Source organism: Pholcus phalangioides, unplaced genomic scaffold (genome assembly GCF_987345545.1).
Source record: "Pholcus phalangioides strain wild (caught in Gottingen) unplaced genomic scaffold, Ppha-v1.0 ptg000021l_1, whole genome shotgun sequence".
Taxonomy (NCBI): Eukaryota; Metazoa; Arthropoda; class Arachnida; order Araneae; family Pholcidae; genus Pholcus; species Pholcus phalangioides.
In genome coordinates, this window is record NW_028301614.1 from 10,274,678 (window position 1) to 10,302,170 (window position 27,493).

General features: G+C 37.2%; 1 protein-coding gene across 1 annotated transcript in view; it reads left to right on the forward strand.

Annotated features, from left to right (window-relative positions):
• LOC149070591 (follicle-stimulating hormone receptor-like) overlaps positions 1 to 27,493 on the forward strand; it is a 133,452-nt gene that overhangs the window by 95,133 nt on the left and 10,826 nt on the right. The window contains exons 7-9 of the mRNA XM_089249033.1: positions 16,663 to 16,731; positions 20,201 to 20,275; positions 24,654 to 25,627. Coding sequence (XP_089105159.1) covers positions 16,663 to 16,731; positions 20,201 to 20,275; positions 24,654 to 25,627 — 1,118 coding nt within the window. The remainder of the gene's footprint in view (positions 1 to 16,662; positions 16,732 to 20,200; positions 20,276 to 24,653; positions 25,628 to 27,493) is intronic.

Here is a 27,493-nt window from a genome sequence, read left to right on the forward strand (position 1 = left end):
GATCCTGAATATTATCAACTAGGTAATGAAACGTTACAGCAATTGGATACATGTGTGGATTTAGATATCGCAATGAGCCGCATTCGGGATTTCACTGATCATTATCATGGCATAGTCAGCAAAGCTAATAGAATTTCATATATGTTATGTATAAATTTTGGAGAGAGAGTAAGTATGCGAATTTGTGTAAGCGCTGGTTTCTATAGCTAGGTGGGGGGGCTCAGAAAAATTTGTTTTGCCCGGGGGCCTATAATGCTGCTCAGACGGCTCTGGACTTAATTTACAGGAATTGAGCGAAATCTCAATCCAAAAAGTGAGCATTAACGTGAGTTCTTGTTTGCAATTAACTTAAAATTTATTTGGTCACTTGGCGAGGAGGAGTGTCTGTATCTATTTTAGAAAACATTTCCATAATTTTTAACGTAAATCGAGTAAACTCAGCGTACTTTCTGGTTCAACAACCGAAGCACCACATCCCTTATCCTTCCTTGCTTGTGGGACCCTGGTCAACCTTTTGATAAAGATTTTCAACAGTAAAATCAAGTGTTCTTAAAATTTTGGGTTTTTCTCCCGGGTGGTTGAAGCTGAGGAGAAAATGTGAATTTAAGAAAAAATATATACACTGATCATTTTTCGTGGTGTCCCTTTTCTCCTGATGCCCTAAGCACGTGCTTATTTTGCTTAATGGCCCTGCCCACAGCACACTTGCAAGAACACGTAAATCTTTAAGCAGCAATTAGAAATCACTGAACCACCCTTCAAAATGCCATATCTTCTTCAATGAAGTAGGCTCTCGTCCGATTTTCAGCAGGTGCAAGCTAAAGGGCATAAGGAAATGTTATCCATTGAGAAATCAACTTTACAAAGCATTCGCGCTTGTCAATGCTGAAATAACGGGCTTTTATGGAGGAGAGATATTTCATCACTGCCACTTGAAGGGTTATAAGCTGCATGTGGCACATTAACGGATCACTTAAGTAATCTGCGGCGCTGTTTTAGATCACTTAATCAAGTGGTCCGCGAAGCCTGTTCAGGCCAATGAAGTGGCCCCGACTCTCCTAAAGGTTGAGCACCCTCTTGTTACATTATTAAAATATTATTTTGGAGAATAAAACTTGATCTATGAATCAAATGTTATTAAAAATATGACAAACATTGATAGAAGACGCTCAAATTATTGTTTTTACATTTTTTTTTATCTATTTCTGACATTGAAGGACCGGACACACCCCGCTTCCCATCTCAGAGAGATATCGAACCTTTCCCGGGGGATGGGTGTATCCGGAAATTTATTAATTTCTGTGAAAATAACAAACAACGATATACATATATACGATAAAGAATCTGGAAAAAAAATTGTGATCATAGCGTCATCCACAGATAATCAGTCCGTAATCGTAATAGTCCTTATATATAATCAAAGAATAATTTTTGTCTTTTCTATTATATTCTATTATTCAGAATAATTTTGGTCTTACTATTTCTGATAAATATATGAATGAATGAACGCCAGAACTTTGCCACTGGACTTATCCCGTTGACGAGATCTCTTCCAGCCCAGCTTCGTGGCAGACTCTGGAACACTTTATTTTGTGTCAAAAAAAAAAAACATACAAACTTTTTTACAACATATTTTCCCCGGGTACTGTCGCGTACTATTTCTGACAGTAAATTCTATAATAACCTCATTCATCATTGCTCGTGTGGAATGTTTCAAATTTATTCCAGCGTATTCCGACAATTGTGACACATGAAAATCACGGATTTTGTACTTTTCTTGGCAAAATAAAAAAAAGTGATGGCAGAGTCAGAAGCAGTATGTTCGATAGCAATGGACAGCAATGAAATTGCGTCGGACATAAAAATATGCAATTACGAATGTCTTTGTGTGTGACCTGCTGAACATGAATATCACCATCACAATTTTTTATTGGCTTTTGTTTTTTAGATATTACCCTGTTGAGGCAGCGGGACACCTCATTGATTAGAAGTGGGCTGCTTGAATCATCTGAAAATGTGTCGCGATGATCCGTTATTATGCCGTGGTCAATTGGATTGTCCAAGAATGCACCGTGGGACATATAAGTGATCTGAAAGCAGGCCACTTGAATAATATGGAACTGTGCCGCGGTGATGTATTAGTAAGCCGTGATCAATTAGGTTATATGAAAATGTGCTGTGAGAGACTTAAGTGATCCGGTGATGTGCGCTGGGACACATGAGTGATTTAAAGTCGGCCGCTTCAATAATCTGGAACCGTGAAGCAATTATCTGTTAATATGTCGCTGTCAATCAAGTTATCTGGCAATGCACCGTGGGACTCTGGAATTGACCTGGAATTGTTTCGTGGGTCATTTAGGTGATCTGGAAATGTGCCGCGGTATTCGGCACATTCAAGTATTCTGAAACTTTACATCAGGCCTGTGAATATGCCTCGGGTCACTCAAGTGATCTGTGAATGTGCCGTGGTCTGCTTGAGTGAACTCAAAATGTGTTGCGGGCTGCTTACGTGATCTGAAATGAGCAGCGGGCTACTTGACTGATATTTGGGAATATGTCACGGGCCACTCGAGTGATGCGGAAATGTGCAACTTGGTTAATTTTATACAAAAGTAGGTTTTTGACCTCGCAGGCCACATCAATCACTCCGGGGGCCATATTTCACCCGCGGGCCATGGATTGCACATTTATGACGTAAACGATCTGTAAATGTGTCATTGGTCATTCAAATAACCTGGAAATGTGCTACGGCCGCTTGAGTTATCTGTAAATGTGTGTATGTTACATATTGGAGAAACTCTTTGGAATGGGATGTCAGCTCGCCCGTGATAAATCAGGAGCCTTCACCCTTCAGGCATTGCGGGCCAAATTAGTAACTTCCGCTGAGGCCCCAGCCGCCAACTCATACAATAATATCTGGAATTATTAGGTTTTTGACGAATAAAAAAAAAGCCAATTACAGTGGGGAGTAGGCCAACGAGCCCCGGTGTTAAACGGAGGGGGAACTAAGTTTTATTGAAGACTTTTGATTATTATGAAGTTATTTCTTTCATCAAATGGAAATTTTCGTGAGTTCTGTAATTCATTTCTTTCATTAAACATGAAATTTTCATGATTTCTGAAATTCACCGGCGGTCCACTGCGAAAAACTCCGAGGCCCGCGGGCCATGTGTTGAAGACCCCTGGTGGAAATAAATCATGAACGACTGATTGATTGCTGAAGTCCCTAGCTATTGGAAAAAAAAAATGCCTTTCTCTCTTTACCTCTTGAGAGACTGGGCGGAGTGTCAAGCCACTTAAAGATAGCATTAATATATCTCTATGGAATTCTTAACGGAATGGTGCATGACGGAATGTGTGCTATGAGTGTAAGTGTGGTCCCCTGAACCAGCGGTTCTCAACCGGAGGAAAATTTTAAAAAAACCTGTAAATTTGAAAAAAATATAAGTATATTTGAATAATAAAAATAAATCAGTAACTTTGATGAATAAATAAATAAAAGGCATACGCGCGGCCGTCGAAGTTTTTGTGTTCCGCGGGTGGTGCCACCTATCGTCCATATTTGGAAATGACACCACAGCGTAAAGTCACGAGCATCAGTAGTAGAATCCGGAATTGCGGACCCTAAATTACTTTTTCTGTCGACAAACTAGCCTTAGACATAGAAATTTTTAAGTGATAGAAGTCAAGTGAATAAATACTTTTTTCATCATTCACATGATACTTGGAAGATACTTATGATGTATTTATATATATACATTAGAAATTATATAATTTTTCTTACAAATTAAAATTTAATTCGCAAGTAAAAGTTGTGATGGAAAGTTTTTTTTTTCATTAAATTGAAAGAAAAAAATATGTTATATAAGTAGTATATAGAGTCGAAAATCTCGTTATTTTTTTAAGGTGTTTCAATTCTAGATGGCGTCGCTTCATAAAGGAGTTGAATGAATAGCCTCAGGTAGTGATGGGCAAACTACGTCCCGGTTAGAGGTTCTGTCCGGCCCGCCGCAGATTTTAAAATAATACACTAAAACCTTGCTGTCACTTGCGGAACAAAAAAATTCGTCCGTTAAAGAGGGCTGGCAGTTAATCAGGGGTTTGTAATTCATACTTTTATCATACGAAGGGGAAATTATTATTTGTTCGTAAAAGAGGGGTGATAGCGTCTGAGAGGGTGTCCGTTATGAGGGTTTTACTGTAGTGTACAAATTTTCAATTGTAGTGTTTTTAAAAAAAATCCTTCAAGGAAATTCAAGATTTTTTATCTTCAATAAAAAATGAATGAATGGAAACGTGGCAATTTTCAAATAATAAAATAATATAACATATCCCGCGTCTTTACTTTTAAGCATGAAAATGCCAATTACGAATCAATAGCCGAATATGAAAGAAAGAAGCCGAATAAATTACAAAGTAATATAAATTCTACAATGCGCGAGTAAATACGCAATACGGTATTTCACTTTTTAACCCCCACCAACACCCCTCCTTTCTCACCCCAGATGATGAACTGCGGCACATTGTTTAGGAGTCACTGACTCAGAGAGAATTTTCAAAATTTTAAATGAATCCCGTTTAATTGATGAAATTAATAGTATCTCTTATTTGAAAAGCAGAGATTTACTCTATCGTAAACTTTATATTTTCAATACTGTAAGCCAAATTGAATACGTTAGTTTTGATTTAAAATGAAAAAATCACAATATTTTTTTTAATTTAATCGAGTGTTGTTTTAAAGAATATAATGAGAAAGAAAGATGATTAATTACTGGATTGTAAATTAACGAGTTAATTCTTTAGAGGAAAATTAAGGAGTAGAATTTCTATTACCCTCTTCATTTACACCAACACTTTGAAAGAAATCAATCGTGCAATAATTTTTTTACTAGAGAAGAAATTCTTTTCACGTTAATTATTTCTAAATAATGTTCTAATAAATTTAATTTCTAAATAATTGCTCAGTTGCATTATTTGAAATCTTACACTAGAAAAAAATTTAAACATTTTTTAACTATGAAAAATGAGAAGAGACTTTTCCAAAAAAGAAACTTTTACTTCACTCGGGGAAAAATAATTAAGAACTTCGAATATCATGAGCCATATGTCACCTTAATTTTTAATTGAAAACAAGTTAACGAGTTAATTAATTTCATGGGATAAATCGAGTTGGGAGGAAGAAAAAAATAAAATCTTTAATGTGTACTAAGTGTTAGTTTCTCCTTTCGAACAGCAACTTGCGTCCTTTTCTCATCCTTCATTATCTCAATTTTTTTTTTTTTAAGTTTACCGAATTCTGAGGGTCCTGTAAGACAGGTTTACACTACTTTTTCAGTCCAAAAGTGAAAATGTTTGCCGCTGTGGTGGTCGAGTGGTTATAGTGCCGGACTCGTGATGCGAGGATCCGGGTTCGAACCCCACAGTGGTGGTCGGCTGAAGTTGGTTTTCTGTAGTTCCCAACTTCAAGGCGCAAATGCGAGCCGATCTCCCCGTTACAAAGTCTCGCCACAGAGAGCAACAGTCCTACAACGGTAAATCATTCAACCATAACACTTCACTCATAGTTAGAAAAACTGGGGGCAGATGACAGCACTACACATAACAAGCATTACACAGAAACAAACTTTACGTCAGGTTGCACTACACGTACACGCACATTCCCGCAGGTACCGATTCGTTGGGGTTCGTTGGGGGGTTCCGCGGGGGGGAGGGGTGCATGCGTGGTGTAGCAGTAGTAGGTGGGGCCTCCAAAAAATGGCTCGGGGATCCATGATGTTCTTAAGTCAGCCACCTCGTTGGGCAATTTGTCTGTTGTGGCGTTGTATTTGTATTAATTTTCTTTAATAAATCGTTTATTATACATAAGAACCGGTTATTATGCATATTTATCAATCGTCTTGGTAAGTTTGATAAATTTATCTCTTTCACCGGCGAATACGCGTAATACCCAAGCGTCGTTGATAAATTTGATAAATACTTGAAATTTATCGTCTTTGTTTGTGATTATGCATAATAACCCTAGTGTGAATGACAAAAATTGCAAATGGGTCTAGCATGTGTGATGAATATAGTCGGACCCCGAGATATTGATGCGGTAGGTGTGTAAATTATAATGTATAGCATATCATACAGTACGACTTATCATGTTTACCAAAGACGCGATGCTTGGGTATTATACGCAATCGCCGGTAAAAAGGATAATTTTTTTAGTATTGTACCAACGACGCTTGGATACTATGCATAATCGCTGGTAAAAGTGATTAATTTAGGGAAATGCGTCAAACCTACCAAAATATTCGGTGGTTATGCATAATAACCAGTTATTAGGTATAACTACCGGATTTATCACATTTACCGTAACATATAGAGGCTTTCTCAAATTTTTTGCACGGCAGATATATATTCAACCGTCGACTTTGGAAACATACTTTCCATTAAAATATTTTTTCCAAATGATGTGTGGTTTCTCAAAATATCTTTAAACTCCCTATGTGGCCACACACACAAAAAAATAGAAAAATTAACTTTTTACATAGGGCCTGTGTGCTATAACTCCCAATTAGTGAAATGTAAAAGCAGCTCTGACAATTCATCTACAAAAAATTGCACATTTTTAAATGCAGTAATAACGTAGAAATTTGAAGTTTCACACATTTTTGTCGCCGATCCTTGAGTGTGTGATCAGCAAATTGCGAAACGCAAACTAAATTCAAGGTTGTAAAAATTCTCTAAATGTCAAAATAATTGTCAAAACATGTAATTATCACTCATTGTGATTGGAAAAAAATAAATAAAACGGTTGAGAGTTCATTCTATTTGTGGACATTCCCTAAAAATGGCAAATTTTGATCCAATCAAACATAAGCATTTTTTTTTTTGGTGAATTACATTTTAATGTATTCCGACATGCTGTAGTCCCTAAATTTCCCTGACGACTAGCCATATGTGATTAAGTTATCTGATGCGCACACTTTGGTTTGTGTTTCTGTCTCTGAAATGTTTGGAAATTGTGGAATGTGAATGGGATGCACATATGTGCACTATTTTATTTTGCATGTATGTATAATTATGATCTCTGAAATGTTTAGAAATTGCGGAATGTTCTATGGCATACACATATGTACTATTTTATTCTGCTTGTTATTTTACTGTGCTTGTAGGTATGATTGTTTCTGAAATGTTTGTAAGTTGTGGAATGCGTATGTATTATTTCATTTTGCATTTTAAACATATTGAAAATATGCCTCCCGGTGATGCCTTTTCGGTTAGAAGTTCCGTAGGATATGGACCGAGCCATCACACGGTTAGTTAGTTAGTTGGCCATTATATTTCCCGCCGTTATCAGCAAGTGTATCGATAGTATGCTATAACTTTTCTTACCTTCAAAAAAAGTTTCTGGCCACAATTGGCAACTCTGCTTAATTTTGACAGTTTTTTGGTGATGATTGGTGATGCCGCATTATGGATCCGATGACCCGTACTTTGTATGAGGGAGGTATGGTCACCATTTTACTATTGATACTTTTCCACCGGAACACCTCTTGACTGGCTGCATTGGTCCCGAGGGCCGGAGGTTGTGCTCCCCTACTGCAGGACGTAGCACTTGTAATATGTCCGTATTTTTTAACTTCATGTAGTAACATTCACATATGTAACATTAATTCGTTTCAAATGTGAAAAAGCTTCATTTCCGACAAAATTATGACTTTGTAAGACTGAAACGGAAACAAAAAGAGGTGACGTTTTCCATACGTTGATAGGCGGCCAGTGTATTCCGGATTTCAAAAATCAAAACACGGGACACACATTTCCCACGGAAAATGCAAACTTTCGCACATATAATATAAATGGTAGCACGATCTAAAATTAATCGGTGATAAGTCCCTTGTCTCTGAATTCTCATCGAAACTCGTCCCTTATAAAGGAAAAGTTGATAGCGAGATGATTGATGATGATATAGTAACCAAGAAAATAATTGTATGACATGAATGTCGCTCTCCACTTGTTAATACAAGATATACGGAAGACTGGATGTTGTGAAGATATTTATTATTTCAGATGTTTTATTTTTTAAGGAAGGAAAAAACTCATCTCTGCCTCCACCGGGAGTCGAACCCGGGTCCCTCGATTGCCGGACGAGTGCTCTGACCACTAAGCTACAGAGGAGATAGAGATTTTCCTTCGCTAGAGCGTATATATGCCGAACGGAACCGTGCAATGGACGGTGAAACCGATCAGCTAATAGCTCATTGACGACAGGCCACCAGAGGGCTATATATATGACATGAATGTCGCTCTCCACTTGTTAATACAAGATATACGGAAGACTGGATGTTGTGAAGATATTTATTATTTCAGATGTTTTATTTTTTAAGGAAGGAAAAAACTCATCTCTGCCTCCACCGGGAGTCGAACCCGGGTCCCTCGATTGCCGGACGAGTGCTCTGACCACTAAGCTACAGAGGAGATAGAGATTTTCCTTCGCTAGAGCGTATATATGCCGAACGGAACCGTGCAATGGACGGTGAAACCGATCAGCTAATAGCTCATTGACGACAGGCCACCAGAGGGCTATATATATGACATGAATGTCGCTCTCCACTTGTTAATACAAGAATATATTAATTTAAAGAATATATTAATAATAACAAGATTATATTAATATCAATAACCGTGCAATGGACGGTTTCACCGTCCATTGCACGGTTCCGTTCGGCATATATACGCTCTAGCGAAGGAAAATCTCTATCTCCTCTGTAGCTTAGTGGTCAGAGCACTCGTCCGGCAATCGAGGGACCCGGGTTCGACTCCCGGTGGAGGCAGAGATGAGTTTTTTCCTTCCTTAAAAAATAAAACATCTGAAATAATAAATATCTTCACAACATCCAGTCTTCCGTATATCTTGTATTAACAAGTGGAGAGCGACATTCATGTCATATATATAGCCCTCTGGTGGCCTGTCGTCAATGAGCTATTAGCTGATCGGTTTCACCGTCCATTGCACGGTTCCGTTCGGCATATATACGCTCTAGCGAAGGAAAATCTCTATCTCCTCTGTAGCTTAGTGGTCAGAGCACTCGTCCGGCAATCGAGGGACCCGGGTTCGACTCCCGGTGGAGGCAGAGATGAGTTTTTTCCTTCCTTAAAAAATAAAACATCTGAAATAATAAATATCTTCACAACATCCAGTCTTCCGTATATCTTGTATTAACAAGTGGAGAGCGACATTCATGTCATATATATAGCCCTCTGGTGGCCTGTCGTCAATGAGCTATTAGCTGATCGGTTTCACCGTCCATTGCACGGTTCCGTTCGGCATATATACGCTCTAGCGAAGGAAAATCTCTATCTCCTCTGTAGCTTAGTGGTCAGAGCACTCGTCCGGCAATCGAGGGACCCGGGTTCGACTCCCGGTGGAGGCAGAGATGAGTTTTTTCCTTCCTTAAAAAATAAAACATCTGAAATAATAAATATCTTCACAACATCCAGTCTTCCGTATATCTTGTATTAACAAGTGGAGAGCGACATTCATGTCATATATATAGCCCTCTGGTGGCCTGTCGTCAATGAGCTATTAGCTGATCGGTTTCACCGTCCATTGCACGGTTCCGTTCGGCATATATACGCTCTAGCGAAGGAAAATCTCTATCTCCTCTGTAGCTTAGTGGTCAGAGCACTCGTCCGGCAATCGAGGGACCCGGGTTCGACTCCCGGTGGAGGCAGAGATGAGTTTTTTCCTTCCTTAAAAAATAAAACATCTGAAATAATAAATATCTTCACAACATCCAGTCTTCCGTATATCTTGTAAGAAAATAATTGGTTGCATTTTCTCGAATGTAACCGAAAACCCATATAAGTTAAATTTTTCAAGTATTATAAATGAACTTTTACAAAACTTTTAGAGTGTAATCCCGGCCCTCGATGCCAAAATTCTTTTAATTTTCCAGTACTAAAAATTCGCATGATCAGTAGATTCATGGTTTAGCTGAATGTGCTACAAAAGTTTTGTCGTTCTTTTTTTCATCCGTATCATTTTCTTCACAATTTATTTCTTAAATTTGCCAGGCTATCATCCAGCTATATTACCAGCTCAGCCTGTAAACTTGCCTGTGTTTCTTAGTTACTTTTTTTCGTCACTCTCTCTCTCTCTCTAGGTCACTTTTTTGGTTGCTCACAGATCTGGTCAATCGCTCTCTAGGTCAATGTTTTTATTGCTCACTGACCTGATTCCTTCATCTCTGAGACACATTTTTGGTCACTCACATGCATGAAAACTTTCTAAGTAATTCATCAACCTGGTTTCTTGTTCTTTAGGTTATTATTTTGGTCGCTCACATATTGGTACACTGTTTAAGTCTCTCACATGCTGGCACAGTTTTGGTTACTCGCGAGCTTGCAAACTCTCTAGACCAGCGTTTCTCAACTTATGGTCCTCGATGATGGCATAGGCGGTCCGCAGGCAGACGACAATTTGATTCTAACTGAATGAAAAATTGTTTTAATTTGTATTACTAATAGTCATATGGGTTTAAATAAAAATTGCACCTTCATACCTTCGGGGTTTACCATACCCCATCAAGGAAAGTTCGGGGAATTGCGATCCTAAATACGGAATATCACTTACTGTACGAAGCACTGATTTGCCAAAAGATGAACTTGCTAATTTCTGCAAAAATGGATGAAGGATGTGAGGAAAATAAATGGCTCCTACAAATCACAGTAAACAGAATTATATTTGACAAGAAAAAAAACATTCAAGTTAATTGATGGCCATATTCCATTGAGAAAAATAAGGGGAATTGGGATCTTACATACGGTAAATTACAGGACATCACCAATTGTCATCAGAAATGTTGCGGAAGTCGGCAAAATCCCTAAAAATCGAGGGGGAAAAATTTTGTACTCGACAAATACGTAAGATGAATATTTTATTTATAGCCATAATTACTAAAATAATTATGCAAACGTTGTTTACTCAAGTAAACATTGAAAAATTAAATAAGCATTGCTGAAAAAACTTGGCAAATGCATAAAACGATTCGGAACAACTGAAAATACCGTATGTCCCGAAATACGGGATAAAAGTTGTCTGTCAAATTGTTTCAGATATTTTACTGGTCCTTGGGTTCAGAAAGTTAGAGAAACGCTGCTCTAGACCACTCTTTCAGTCACTCACCGACATAGTTCTTCTCTCTTTAGGCAGAGGCGGATTTACAGCTTTGCGTATTTGGTGCTTGGTGCCCTTCTCCCATTATACTAATTTTCTTGACCACTCATTTCTCAAATTTGTCGCCATAGGCCACATACAACCCACTGTAAATACGCCTCCGCACATGACATCATGCTTTTGAGCCATACCGTGCCGACACATATGTTCATGCTTGGGGAAGTAATACCAGAAATAAGAATTTCTCTAGAACTGTCAAATTCACTATCGTCACTAAAAATAATGAATGTTAATAGTCTGTTGTCACTGTTGTTAATCAGGTCTGCCGTTAAAAAAGATGAGTTTAATGATAAGAAAATCAATTTAATGCACAGTAATTTTACCTAGTCTCAGGCCGCCAAAAATCACCTCACGAGCCAGCTATTGGTTACCCCTAGTCAAGGAGGTTGATCGTAGATGCACTGACGTGTACATGCACAACCGTGTTTTTCAACCTAATTGAGGTCACAGACCCCTTGCATTGAAGGCCAATTCACCGCTGATCCCGTATAAAAGCAAAGGTTAATTCGAGCAACATCCCATAAAATTCAAAATGCATTGTTTGTTTGTGTTTATTCGAATATTATATAAAATTGCAGTAATTATATAAAATTGCATTGCATTTAATTACAATTTCACAGAACTAAATGTTTCATTCATGTGCTGGTTGTAAACGAAAATTATACCGCGGATCCGTCACAAAATACTCACGGACCCCTAAGGGTTTACGGACCACAGGATGAAAAGCACTGATGTAGGATATGAAAACGAAATTTAAAAAAATCGCTCTAAGATAATTCGGATGTGGACAAGCTGAAGAAATCTCGGCTAAGAAATATTTATCTGAAAATATTTAAAACATATCATATTATTGTATATAATAAATATATTAATGAGATTTTATACTTATGATTACTTTAAAAAAATCAATAAACATATATTAGTGAATAGAGACCGTAAGTTCAGGCCAAATGCCACAAACGCCATTTTTTGTAAAAATGTTTTTTTTTGTTTTTGCATTTTTCCTGCCGTAAATGCCCATTTCGATATTGTTTTATGTTTATTCGTGAAGTTTAGAGGACTTATTCAGTAGAATTTAGATATTTTCCAGTATTGAGAACTTCAAAACAATCTTTATGTTTATAAAATCGTAAGCTCTTTCGATTCCCATCAAAATGGAAGGGTCGACATAAAAATAGTTTTTGTGTTCCCGATTGCAGGTCGATTGTCCTGTCTGATTTTCGTCACTGTAGGTGGTGAAAGGGGGCTCGGGTTTCGAAACTTCTCAAACGTTATTTAAGTACTCATATATATAAGCATTATATGTGCTTTGGTTAAGTGGAATTGATACATATTAAAGGAGCATCCATATCATATTTTTGTAAAAAAAAAATTGTAGCAAGAATTGTTATTTCGATAAAATTTGTTGTGGTTGATTTCAATCATAAGCGAAATTCAATGCAGTCAAATATCGGTTAATTTCTCATTTCCTTATTTAGTTGCGGTGGACAAAATTATGTTTCGAAGCAGTTTCGGTTTTGTGCGTGTCAAAATAAATATCTTTTTTAGCGACATCTATCTTTGATTCTGAATATCATTTCATATTTTTTACAGGACTAATTTTTTGGAAACATTTTTTTTTTTCAATTTCTATCTTTTTTTTTCTTTTTTTTTAATTCAAGAAATAAATTTCTGAATAATTTACAGAATAATTTGTTATTCTGTTAAGTTGTGCCCACTTATAAAGGAATCGGATACAGTGAAATATCGGTTAATATGATGTTTCTTCAGCTTTCGTCAGCCAGAACCATCGTAAAATCATTTTAAAAAAAGATGACCATTATAATGTATTACTAGCATTTATTTATTGTTTTGAATGTGGGGGAACAGGGCTGGACAAATTACCCGATGTGCCTAGGGCATGTAAACATTTTAACCGGGCATACATTTTTTTATACGCCTATACGTTCGCTACATAGATTTTTCCATATTTATATACGTATTTTTTCCCCCCAATTTCTAATGCTGATATTTTCCGAATGACGAGAAGCGCTGTCTTCTACTTGGATGATTTTCAAAAAAGACCTCTCACCGCTTTTCTTTTTCTGAGTCATTGAGTGACTTGGAGCGTGCAATGAATGACCAAGAGCATGACCTAGGGAGTGTGAAAGTATAAGAATGACTAAAAGAGTGATAAATGATGACCAAAGAGTGAAAAGAGAATAATATACAGTGAATTCTGCCTATAACGTTCCCAATGTACGTTTTCCCTTCTTGGTACGATTTATTTTCGGGGTCCCAACTTTCCCTAAAGCTGGATTGGTTGTTTTTTGTTTTGTTTTTCGTCTCTGGATTACCCGGTTCGTGATTATGAACTTATTCCGACTTGTAAATTTCATGGACCATTTTCACCGACGCGTGGACAACTTTCTATTTTTTACTAACTCACTCACTGAGGTAGATGAATTTTTTCAGAGCTTGCCGGGTCTAGACTCCCATAAGCTTCCCTGTTCGATGCTGCTCCGTACGAGCTGGATAAAGAAGATAAGAAATTGTTTGTATGTGGTTTTTGGGTGTATGAGTGTACGTGTAAGGATGTATGAGGTGTTTCGATTGAAAGGTAATGATATTCACATCCGAAACTTTAACTCAGAGAGTCAGCATATATCAAATCAATTGAAATCATTTTAGAAAATGGAAAATATGAACTGGATAAGTTGTGGCTTATTTTTCATAGTAATTTGGAAAGTGCAGAGCAAACAGGGGGTATCGCATTTTATTGGTGAACCGTTGGTCCTAGAGGCATATGTCCAATTAGAAAAAGTATCCAAATAACGTGTGGTGCTCAGATATGTCATTCATGTTCCAAAAGGTTATTAAAATAAAAACATCACCTTTTTCCACAGTCCCCGCGTGCCGCTAAACCCAGTTAGAAAGTTGCCCTGTCTCTCCTGATGCAAACAAAAAACTTTCATGTTTCTAAGTTCGATATTTACTGAGATATTCCAATTTGAGAAACGGAGGAAAGTTGGGAAAAAAAACAGCTCTAAATTCGGAAAAACCGTTTTACCCGCATTTAACACTGTTTTTGTTAAATCAATGAATGTATTTGTTAAATCAATCACTTAGAAACATAGAATAGTTTTGTTTTCATCAGGAGAGACTGGAGAAACTGAAGAAATGGCTAGACACCCAGGCTCTGTCGCAAGAAGCAACGTAAGCTCCTCGCCCCCCCCCCAGGGCATCTCCGGCAAAACCATTATTTATTGATACGTCAAAGATAGTGAAAGGAAATTAAAAATTATGTAAAAAGAAGAATCAAATTAATCAAAATAAAGTCAAAGTGCAACGGGCACGGATAATAAATAATCATGGAAAGTTGTATAAAATCATATATCAGGAGAGACTGGGTAACAACTTCCAAATTGTGTTTTGGGGGCACGCAGGGACTGTATAAAAAGTTTGTTTTTTTTAATTTTAGTAATTATACAACCCCTTGAAACATGAATGACATATCTGAGTACTACACGTTATTTGGAACATTTTCTAGTTGGAAGTTTGACTATTTTTTACAATTTTTCTATACATTTTCCAAGTATTTGCTACTTATAACTATTACAACAACTTTTATACTCTTACAACTATTTCCACGCCAATTCTTATAATCTATCATTGAAGAAGTAGATTCGGTGAGCGCGTGCTATTTTTAACCAGTGTTGTTTTCGGACCCTTAATATCGTCGCTTTTAGTTACTTTGCCATTTTTTCCGTTAATTATAAATGCCTTTTTTTAATTCCTATTTTAGTCATTTTTAGAGCCTTTTTGACTGTTTATTTTGTCCATTTTTAGTGGCTGAACTTCCGGGCTCTATTAATTAAATTCCTCCTTATAGAAGTTTATATATTTACACAAAAGATGGCAGCACGTTTATTAATCTGAAAATCTACTATAGCAGTTTCAGTTCCCCAAACTTTTCGTTTCATAGATCACTTCTTCAAAATCTTTTCTTCTCATCGCCCCCCCCCCCAACTCAAGAGGCAACCATAGGATCCTATCCTATACTAAACCCTAAGCTTCTACTGCCCCCCTGGACCTTTACATCGCTTCCCGGGGGTATAGATATTGCGTACTCTGAAAAACACTGTGCTATAGCTTGTAAATTGTTCGCTTCAACACTTTTTACTTAATTGACATCGAAGTAATTTTTTTTCAACTGCATTATATCGAAGCTACAAAAAATATATTTAATTTTTTTTTTCTGTCAAATGAGATTTTCTTACCTCAGAGGTGTAAAATTTTCCACTTCAATCAGCAGCGTCGAAAGTGCTTCTAACATGTGAGTGCTCTTTTTGAGCTTTATGGGGGGAAAAATTACGATTTCTGAATCAATTCTTGGGGTGCTCGGACCACAGGGGGATTTATCGTTTGGCCACTTGTGACCTACACGAAGTTTGACGTGCATTCTTGACCACTTCTTCCTCGAATTCGCTGCCTTGAGCTATAAACCGCTTAGCTCACGCTTCGGCATATACTCCTTTGTCTCTAACTCACTCTTGGTCACTCTTATGGTTGTAGACTGTTTTGATTACTTACATGTTCTGGTCCACTATTTTTGTCACTCACTGACGTATAATAGTCACCTCACTGACCTAATAGTCCCTCTCTTTCCAGTTATTCACATGCTTGCACGCAGGTTGGTCATCTTTTGGTCATCTCATAAACTGTCCATCGTAGAGGTATGGATTCAATTTAAAAAATGCTCGAAAGGCATTCAAAAATTACCCTCTACCAGTTTTGACAGTGAAATTACATTGTATAAGAAAGTAAAACTTCTAAATTTTATATGGTTCCCCTGTCCTTTCATTTCCAATTAGAAAGTTGTTGCCCTGTCTCTCCTGAAGCCAACAAAAAAGTTCCACGTTTGTAAGTGCAATATTCGCTGAGATTTTTGAATTCAAAAATTGGAAAAAAAAGTTCTGAAAGGACAGCATAAATGAGGGGGAAATGAGCTTTGTCCGTTAGTTTTTGCAGTTCTTTCATAACTTTTCTCCAAGTTTTGAATTCAAATATCAGCGAATATTGCACGTAGAAACATAGAATTTTTTCTGTTGGCCTCGGGAGGTATAGAGCAATAACTTTCTAATTGGAAGTTAAAAAACAAGGGGACCTTACAAAAATTTATATTTTTTTGTGACACACTGTATTTTCACTCTCACAACTGATACAGAGTGATATTTCAACACATTTTGAGCATTTTCTAAATTGGAATTATACCTTTACGATGGATTTTGCATGAGATAAATTCCGCATTACCATTTACAGGACACCCTGTATTAAAATGGCATGTCGAATAATTTTTTTTTTATTACTAATATAAAAAATAAATTTCGATGCAGAAAGGATCTTGAAATATTCATGTTTGTCATGTTTTGCTTTCAATTTTGATCTTTTCGCAGAAACCTTGATTACAACTTCATAGAGGAAATAGAGGACGGGACTTTCGATGGAGCTGAAATCGCAAAATTGTGAGTGCGAAAACCTCATCCATTTTATTTATTTTTCTGCGATCATTAATTAGCTCTGATTGATTTGATCACTATATTTTTTCAGATATATTTTATTTTTGCTATAACCATAAACTCTGAGGTATTTTTTTGGATACCACACTCATAATTCGGAGAAGAACTGCATATCTAGCAAACAAAAACCTACGAATGGTTTCATTAGTTTTCCAACAGAATGAATTTCCAATACATTATTGACACACGTTAGATGATTAAAAAAGAAATTAATCGATATTTATTGGATTATGAACAAGAAGTTATTATGAATCTCTGATCAATCCGTTCATAAAAACACCGTCGTTATTCTCTTTTTTCTGCGAACGCTCTAGCAAATATGCATAATAACGAACTTATTGAATGTATCGGTTCGTGGAAATTATTTGTGTTTATGTACAACGCTTACGGAACCTGTTCACTTCAAAAGCCTGTTGATTGATGAATCCTTTTTCTTTTTTGTCTGGATCAGGACAAAAAAAAATTTTTTAACATTAAATGAGGTAATTAATGTTCGATACTCGTTGCATCCCTTGTTCTGCTTTTTCCCGAAAACGGTGAATAATAAAACGACAACGAAATGTCTATTTCAAAACTCTTGACATATTGGAAAAACAGAAAAATTCAAATACGTACCTATTCCGAAAAGTTGTGGACTGGTCGCTATCCAAGATGTAATCAGTTCGTAGTGTGCTGTGTTCATACGGTCTAACTCGGTTGCAACGACACCTCGGCTATGACGTCAATAACGCGGGGCAACAAAAACTTTTTGCTTCCGAGATGAAAATAGCTATTTTCTAATTAATTTAATGTACTGAATACTAATATGACAAAGAAAAAACTGCATTGTCTACGGTTATTTTGTAATGTGTTTTATTGAAAAAAAATGTATACATGTAGGCCTAAATATTGCACTGTTCGACGAAAAAAATCTTTTTTTTCCATGTTTTTACGGAAATTTTAATGGTTTTGGGTTATATTGGGGCTGCTGATTCTGAATCTGGCATTGCTTTTGTCAGATTGGCTCTAGTTTATGAGATAAATTAAAAATCAAATTTCAATATCAGTACATAAGTAGCATACAAATCACATTACATTGAAACTGTGCATTATAAATAATTACAGTAAATCATTGGCAAAGATATTTCAGTGATTTTAGAGTCATTTTGGGGCGCTGATTTTGACAGTATGCATTATCCCAAAAACTGGCGCCAGTTCGGCATTCGGAATTGGTCCCCCAATACTACCCTAAAATCATTGTATTATTTTTGGCAATCGTTTATAATATTTGTTTATAGCGCGCAGCGTCAATGTGATTCATATGCTGCTTATGGTATCATCATCGAAATTTAATTTCCCCGTTATCTCAAAAACTAGAACCAATCTGAGAAAATGGGTGACAGATTCAGAATCAGCGCCCCAAAAACCATCCTGAAATCATAGAAATATCTTTGGCAATGATTTACTATTTTTTGTTTATAACGCACAGTTTCGATGCGATTTGTATGCTGCTTATGGTATTACCAATGAAATTTATTTTTCACTTTATCTCAAAAACAAGAGGCAATTTGACAAAACCAATACCAGATTCGGAATCAGCAGCCCCAATATACCCTAAAATCACTGAAATATCTTTGATAGCAAAATCAGTGTTGAGCAGTGTAATTAATGTCGGACTGATTCTCACAGAGAATAATTTCAATGAACCTTGCTTATAACGTCGATGGAAAGCAACCGCCTCGGATATAACGACAAATTTTTCGTCGCTTTTGTTTCCGTTTCACAATGACGTTTTCCCAAGAAATTCCCAGGCTTAGAGCTAATCACATTCAAGTAATGTTCGCTTCCCTCTAGCACTCTCGCTGTATCGTATCAATGTATCATTCGCCAAAGTTACTTATAAGTAATATTTGGCAATTTCGACAACATTTGGCAACACTTTTGACAACATTTTTGCAACGACAAAATTTCAAGGAATCTTCGATGTCATTATAACCGAGTTTTACTATATACAAATTAAATAAAATCAACGCACATGACAGGGACGTAGTGTGCTTTACTTCTCGGGGCCCCGGGGCAGACTTTTCCTTGCGGCCCCTCTCGAAAGTGTTATTATGCAAAAGAAATGTAAACTTTTGTGGGGAGCCTATTCGGCTTGGGGGACCAGGGTCAGTGCGTTCTATGCGCCTCACTCTGGAGTAGACGTCAATGAAAACCTTTGTGATATTTCACTTCATGTTGAAATGTAATAATTAAATTAATTAATTAATTGCAGCAGTCACAGGCATGCTTTTCTTTTTGTAGCATTCATTTTGGATAACCTTGTATACGGCTGTCCCAAATTGTTTGCACAGCGGATATCTATGCAACCGTTGACTTTAGAAACATACTCTTATTTGCAAAATGTTTTGAAATGTCATGCAGTTATTTAAAATTTTAAAACCTCAAAAAATTCGCTAAAAAAAATTAACTTCCTACACAGTCCCCGTGTGCTAAAACTTCCAGTTAGCGGGAAATGTGGATCCCGCTCTGAAAAGTCATTTGCAAAAAATTTCATGTTTTTAAATGTAATATTTATCGAGATAATAAATACATAAAACCACTATGTTTTGGCAACTTACCACTGTGCCGGCAAGTTTCCATTGGCCTAAAAGTTGCCATTTTTAGGAACTGTACACAAATAGAATGAGCTCAACCATTTTTTTTTTTATTATTCACAATAAAGAACAATAAGGTTTTTCGAAAATTGTTTTGACAAGAAGTTTAAGAATTTTAACAATTTACGTTTCGTATTTTATGAACCACACCCAGAGGGGGTATGCAGGGAGGGGATTATAGGGGGCTCGTACACCCTCTCCCCCAAGCTTACCAAGAATTAGAAGAAAAGGAATTATATTTCGGTAAAAAAAATTAAAATATTGAAAGAGAAAATACCTTTGATACCAGTTTCTGTTAATTTAAATGCTTTTTGAAGGATGGTAACTGAAAATTTTTCGGAAAAAATTTTTTTGTGCCTTCCCAATCCTTTTGTGTCCCCACGAAATGTCGATCCTTCGTACGCTCCGCCCCTAATCACACCCTCCGTTTTGGAGTCGAATATCTCCGTGAATATTGCATTTAAAAACATTAAAAAATTTTAAATGACTTCTTAGAGACATATTTCCAATTTCGTAACTTAATGTTTTAGTGCACAGGGTCTACGTAAAAGTTAATTATATATATATATATATATATATTTTTTTTTTAAGTGCCCGACCCCTTGGGAAATTTTAAACTTTCTGAGTAACTGCACGTCATTTGGAAACATTTTAATTGAAAGTTTCTTAAGTCAACGATTGCAGAGGTACGCATGTGTTGTACAAATAATTTAGAACAGCCTGTATTGTTTGTGTGTGAAACACATTTTCAATATTTATTTTACCACTAAAATATGCAGGAGCTTGAAAGGAAACAAGAAGCTGAGGAAAATAGGTGGCAACGCTTTCGCCGGACTCAAAAACATCAGAAAAATGTGAGAATCATTTTTGGAATTTATTTTAGCATGTATTATGCAAATATAAGATATTTTCCTCATTTTTATTTATTTATTTTTTCCTACCGTTTCTCCTAGATAATCTTTAAAAGAAGATGCGACTCTAAAATACGACATGTCCCCTTCAATTAAAAGAATATGCTATTTAATTAAATTTTAACTGTAAGAATTTGACTTAGACGTATACATTTTGATTTGGCTGATAGCGCAGCTCAAAGCATTAATAATAAAATACGTCAGTATAATGCATTCTTTCTTTGAAGAGGAGCTCGCCTCTTCTCGGAATCTGCCCCAGCAGTTACGCGATGTCACTGTTGATATTTACGAGTAAGGGGGCCATTCAAGTATTATGTCAACATAGACTTTTGATGACGTGGGGGGGAGGGGTTAAATGATGCTTATACGTCACCAACCACCCTTTGAAAAAACATGAAATATTCCAGATGGAATCTTTACTGGGAATGCCGAAAGCGAGAAAAAAAAACAACCTTTCCCCTAATTTGTGGGCAGCTGAAACATTCCCCCCCACCACCACCACCCGCCACTGATATATCCTACTTATTTTTAAGCAGCCATCTTGCCATTGACTAATCAACGTGTCTGGAATTTAGGGAAACCGTGATGAAGAAGACGAGAGATCAATGCTCGCTACTTCGCACCAACTATCAACGGCATTCTTACCACTCTTTTAATTACTGCTTAACCTAAACCAGTGATTTATAAACTTAGAACACAAGCTAAAAATATGGTGAGTTCAGTCTATAATCATGTGAAAACTATGAAAAATTATCCCCGTGCATACATAGGCAGCATTCACAACAGCAGTGTCAGAACAGGACAGAACAGACCGACACGACCAGGCTCTGTCACTTACGCGATTTCAGCTCATTATCCCGGAGGGCGCGGTCGTCCGGAGAAAATTCTGAAATACGAGGAGGGAGGTTGGGGGGCCCCTTTTGTAGGGTTATACATCGTATAATTCGTTATACATACAACCGTTGTGACAATATACATGCATTTGAGATTCAAAAATATAATAACAGCAGTTTCAGTGGTGGTCAGATTCCTATGTTTTATTTTCGAAGGGCAATCTCAATCAGAGGTGTCCGCAGGATCAACCTTTGCAGGGGGAGGGGGGGACACAAACGGCTTAGGGATGGGTCGTAATTAATTTCTTAAAGACAAATTTTGAGTTCTTAGCCTTCAAATAGCATTGAAATTAACATAAAGGACTATAACAACGCATGAAGTTATTTTCTTTCGATGTTTTAATTTTTTTTAATATTTTTTGCATCAAAAAGTAGTTTTTGATCGTATGGGGAGGCGCATAGGGGTTTTGTGCCCCCTCCCCCACACGCGTACGTCTCTGATTCCAATACGCGTTAGGAGGTATTGGTCAGAGCTGACGAAATTATGCATATGAGGGGGTCAGAGTTTTGCTGACTTTTGCTGACGGGGAGAGATTAAAAATGGCTAAAAATTTGCTGACGTAATACTTCAATGGCCCCTAAGGGAGGCTAGATAAAAAAAAATAGAGAGAGAGAGAAGAAAAGGGAACGTGTGTGTGTACGTGGGGAAGAGTATATAATACCCCGAACAAATCTTTTCATTAATACTTTTTATGGCATTTCCTTTAAATCAGTGGTTCCCAAACGTTTTGAAGCGTGACCCCATTTTGACCAAAAAAATTGTCGGAGGCCTCCTACATGGGCTGACCATGTATACTGATTTTCCTAGAAATTCAGATTTTTAGTAGTATAAATGTCTATATAAATATTTATTTTGTTTTTCGATGCACTTGGTGCTTGTTCCTTATGCAAGATATAAGTGTAGCGAAGTGTATGCTTCTTGATTTTCGTATACAGGGTGATTAAGAAAGAATCATCCGTTTGAAATCGGGTGATTTTCTCTGAGTGAACCCTGTAAAAATATTAACTTGATAAATTGATTATTGCATAAGTAGAATTTGATAAAATAATGTTGTATGAGACATGGTAATTAGCTCAGGTGAGTAAAAGCATTTTTTTGGTTTTGATATATTTTTAAAATAAAAATGAATTTCTTATTTGTACGTTTTAATTTTTGGAGAATCTCTCGCGACGCTCCAGGGGAGTCGAGACCCACGCTTTGGGAACCACTACTTTAAATATTAAATAAATCGTGTATCGATATCATGGATGTCACTACTGTCACTACAACAACAGTCACAATGGTGACACCAACAGTCAATATGGTGACTGTTGTTGTCAAGTTGGTAATATGATTGGTAACTGGTTGTGGTCAAGTCTTTATAATTTTCTTATTCCAAAAGGAATCCAATTTAAAGCGTTTACATTCTCTAGTATACAGCTGTACTTTCGGGCATGTGACCAGTTTGCCATATTGTACCTAAGTGTCGTTAAAAACACTCGCATTTATCGTTCACTTACGTCTTTGCATTTCTCTTTCCGGGTCTCGTATTCACGTATTTGACTTCCTGGTGCATTGAAGGCAGAGGCGGATGGAGGTCGGTTAATCCCCGGGCACAAAAGAAAATATCGGGCCCTTAAATTAGAAAAAAGCGTAAAGCTGGGTTTTTCCCCGGGGCCGTTCAGAAGTCGTAGCCCAGGGTGCGCACCCGGTGTTACTGCCGTTAAATCCGCCTCTGACTGAATATGAATAAGAATTATGCTTTTTCGATTGCACTCTTCGTAATTTGGCTAGCTAAAATTTTATTTATATATATTGTTATTTATTTATATTATTTATTACATGTACTAGATGTTTTTGGATTTTTCTTTTCTTTTTTTTTTTTTTTTTTTTTTTTTGAAAGTGGTTTTTTGACCATTTTGGCCATTTTCTCGCACATGCACGAAAGTCAAAAATTGTGTTTTTGTGTTTTTTTTTATACTTTCTTATTCGTATCATATTAAAAAAAATTTCTTTTTCCCTCACATCCAAAAAAAATCTTTCAAATTTTCATTTTATTGCTCTAATTGAAATTTTAACGTTTCTTTGTGCACTTTCCCAGTTTTTTATATTAGAATTTTCTTGAATTTAATATCTTTTTTTCTTTAAAACGTTCTGGTAAATAATAATTCAATTAATAAAAATTACCATAACTCAATCCACCATATTACCATCACTGATTTGAATATGGCCAAAATGTAGGCTTTTTTCCGAAAAAAAATTAATATTTTTTCCGCGGAGACAGACTTTAGCTTATTTTTCCTTATTTCAATCACATTCCAGAGTATTTTTTTCAATTAGCATTTTTTTAGAATTTCTCGAATAGGCTTTTCAAGAAACATCACTTAAATCTTATCAAGGTCACATTGCCCACAGATGCCTAGTGTCCCACAATCGACTGACGGTTTTGAAAACGAGATAGCAAGAAAACGGTGACAGATATTAAAATCATTCTTGCGGAATATGAATATACGAAGTCTGGAATTTGAGATACGTCATTCATGTTGCAAGGGGTTTTGTATAGCTATTAAAACAAAAATAAAAAAAGTAACTTTTTGGACGGAGACCCGGTGACCAGAAACTCAATTAGAAAGTTGTTGCTCTATTTCTCCTGATGTGTATGCCAACAAAAACGTTTTCATGTTTTCGATTGTAGAACACCTTTTTCTAGTCACGAGCACCGCCTGTATTCTTCATCAAAACCCTTTTCAGCAAGTTTGACGTACAAATGCATGAAATCAGGATGGTTTTAATCCTTGAATGAAATTTATTCAAGGTGTTTATTCGGGACGCTCGCGAGCACAAAATCGAACATGGGTATCGAGCACTACGGCTACTTCAGGGGGTACTGTGGTGCTCGCGAGCAACAGGTTGAAGATGCCTGTTGTAGATTGCAATTTAAGCTATTGAGATGAAAAAAGTCTCATCTTTCTTCCGTAGTTTTGTACGGAGTACAAAAGTTTCGTACTCTTAATTCAATAGAGTTCAAATCAAGCAGTATTCAAATTTAAACGAAGTTTTACGTCCATCCTGACTCTACTGCTGCTCATTTTCACTTATTTATTTCGGCGATAATTGATGGCGACTGGCTGATTGTCTAATTACCGTCGCATTCAACGTGTCCTTTTCATATGATTTACATATGGTACCCAAAACATATGCCCAAGTTTTCTTTTTCCAGTAAAATTTTTGAGGTTTGAATTTTCGTTCGGAACGCATTTATTCCGAGTGAATATTTAATTGATAAATGGCTATTGCGTTGGACTTCGTTTTTAACAAAATTTGAAGTATTTGAATCATTCATGCAAATTACGTATGTAAACGTCCTAAGATTGTATTTCAAGAATTCAATTTCATGTTCGTTGCAACCAGCTAATCTGTTTGTTTATTGTTTTGATTCTATTTTTAGAGATTTGTCCGAAACCAGTATATCTTATCTGCCAGTCAAAGGCCTGGAGGAATTAGAAGAGCTCCATCTGCTGGAGGTCCAGTTATTGAAGGTTTTCCCGTCCGTTTACAACTTCAAATTCATCAAAGAAGCTCACTTGACGTATCCGTACCATTGCTGCGCTTTCAAATTCCCTCAGACTCACGATCCGATGGAGTTTTCACGCTACCAGTCGTTCAAGAAGAAGATGGAAGACAAATATTGCCGATCGTCGTTGAATTCCCACACGACACCGATCAGCCTCATCGATAAAGACTTGTCGGAGTTTACTGAAGCGACGGGAGGAGGATTCGGTGGTTTTCACGTGGACAACGAGGTGCAGAATACGATCCGCTTCAAGCGAAGCCCGTCGGAATGGGGTGGCATCGCCGTCACGGATCTTATCATACTTCAAGCCCTGACATCCCCGAACGACAGTTTCGGACCGTGGTTCGCGACGACCGCAAATGTACCCGAAGACGAAGCTCACCATTTCCACGATAACGACGAAAGGATTGGCGTCCATGAAAACATCGTGTCCAAATCGAAATCCAAGGGAAAATCGATTTTCGACAAGGCAGTCGAAGGCACTTTTCACACGACGATATCGGTGGACATGAGGAAAGAACTCCAGGCTTTTTGCGGCAGGCTGTCCAAAAATTACCTGGACGTCGTGTGCGATCCCGAACCGGACGCTTTCAATCCCTGCGAGGACGTTATGGGCAATGTTTTTCTCAGGGTTATCGTCTGGTTGGTCGTCGTGACGGCCGTTCTCGGTAACTTGACAGTGATGATAGTACTGATGACAACCGGTATCCGGAGAAGCGTATCCAAGTTTCTGATGTGCAACCTGGCTTGCGCTGATTTCTGTATGGGGCTGTACCTGCTGATGATCGCGTCGATGGATTTGCTGAGCATGGGAACGTATTTCAATTACGCTATCGACTGGCAAACCGGTGAGAAACGAACCCATGAAAGTGGGCTAGTATCTATATTCAGGATTTTATTTATTAATGTTAGTTATACTGGTGAAATTTTGGAATTTAAAATCCCATACCATACTAAAACACCATACTAAAACATTTCTGAAAAATCGCCCCATTTCAGATTTCTATATCATAACTATTCTTTCATTGGCACCTCCAGAAGTTTAGTTCGTCCCCAGTCTACATCCAGACGGGATTAAGGCAGGGGTCTTCAATCTTTCAGGCATTGTGGGCCAAATAAAAGTTTTCCATGAATACCATGAATTTTTTGTCACACCGTGGTATTTCCCGTTATTAAACAAGATTCCCCAAATTATTAAACACTTTTATTTTTACTCTGAATTTCTTTCATTCGATTTTTATTCATTTTTAAATAACCTCCTTAGTTAATTAATTTTTTATTAATAAATTGATTAAAATAATTTATTAACTAATTATTTCAATCAATTATTTCTTATATTAAATCTGGAATTTGTCCCGATAGTTTTGAAACTAATTTTTTCAATTAATTTTGAATTTTCATTATTTATGAAATCATTTCTTTCAAATATTCTTATTAGGGCCATAGGTTATAGACCTCTGAATCTCTGAATTGAAAGACCTCTGTCTTTCCTGAAAGTTCACCGCAATGACATACGCAGGGACGACACGGGGGGGGGGCACAAGTCCTTCACCAAACGATCCACGACCTCTCGGGAGCCATTGATAAAAACCTACAAACTGATATCGTTTCCCTAGATTTCTCGAATGCTTTTGATAAAGTTCCCCCATGATAAACTTCTCCTTAAATTTTCAAACCTTGGCCTCAACGCACAATTACTTAATTGGGTGGAGGCTGTCCTAAAACATCGTAAACAGTTCATTTTAATGATCATAACTCCCCATCCGCCCCCGTAAAGTTTAGGACCCCTCAAGGATCGATCCTCCGCCCGTTACTTTTCTTAATTTACATCAATGACCTTCCAGAATCCCTCAACTGCACTGCTAGATTATTTGCTGATGACTGTGTAATTTACCGTATCATTTACGGTATCAATACCGTATCATACCGTATGAATCTGATCAAGAACTTCTCCAACATAACCTGGCTTCCACGCAGACTGGTGTTCTTTATGGCAAATGCCAATCAATAGCCCCGTTCATATGTGCAAGATTGGGGGTCGCTTTGGTGATAATTACAGGCATGGCAACATTTTTCTCCCTCATAGGAAAAAAAAAGGTGGAGAGAGGCTCATCCCCCCCCCCAAAAAAAGCCCATCTTTCTTGGGGTGGATTGGTGGTCGACACCGACCTTCTCTCCCATAATCCTACGCCGCGAAAACTACTGCAAGCTCCTTCGTCAGCCATCTTGAATCAAGCACTTCCGTTCAACCCACGTAACCAGAGACGACTTCCGGAAAGAAGAGGGGGATTACCGGCATAAACTAAACGTCATGTGAATGGTTTGTAGCGAAAATCCCCGTTACCGGGAATTTCCCGGGATGTTTTATTGCACATGTGAACGGGACTAATATCTCAAAAACGGTTCGCGTGAAAGTTACCCGTAAATTACTTCCTCTTGAATATTCTTACTCCATCAATAATTTAACGTTATCCCAAGTTTCTCAAATCAAATACCTCGGTGTCATAATCTCAGCCGACCTACATTGGAACAAACATGTGGACTACGTTTACCAGAAATGTCTAAACAAACTTTTCTTCCTCCAGCGCAACCTTAAACACTCCACTCGGGATATCAGACCACTTTGTTACAAAACTTATATGTACCGCGTTCTTTTTTACGCCGCTGAGATCTGGGACCCCTACACCTCCAGTAATATAGACAAACTCGAATCA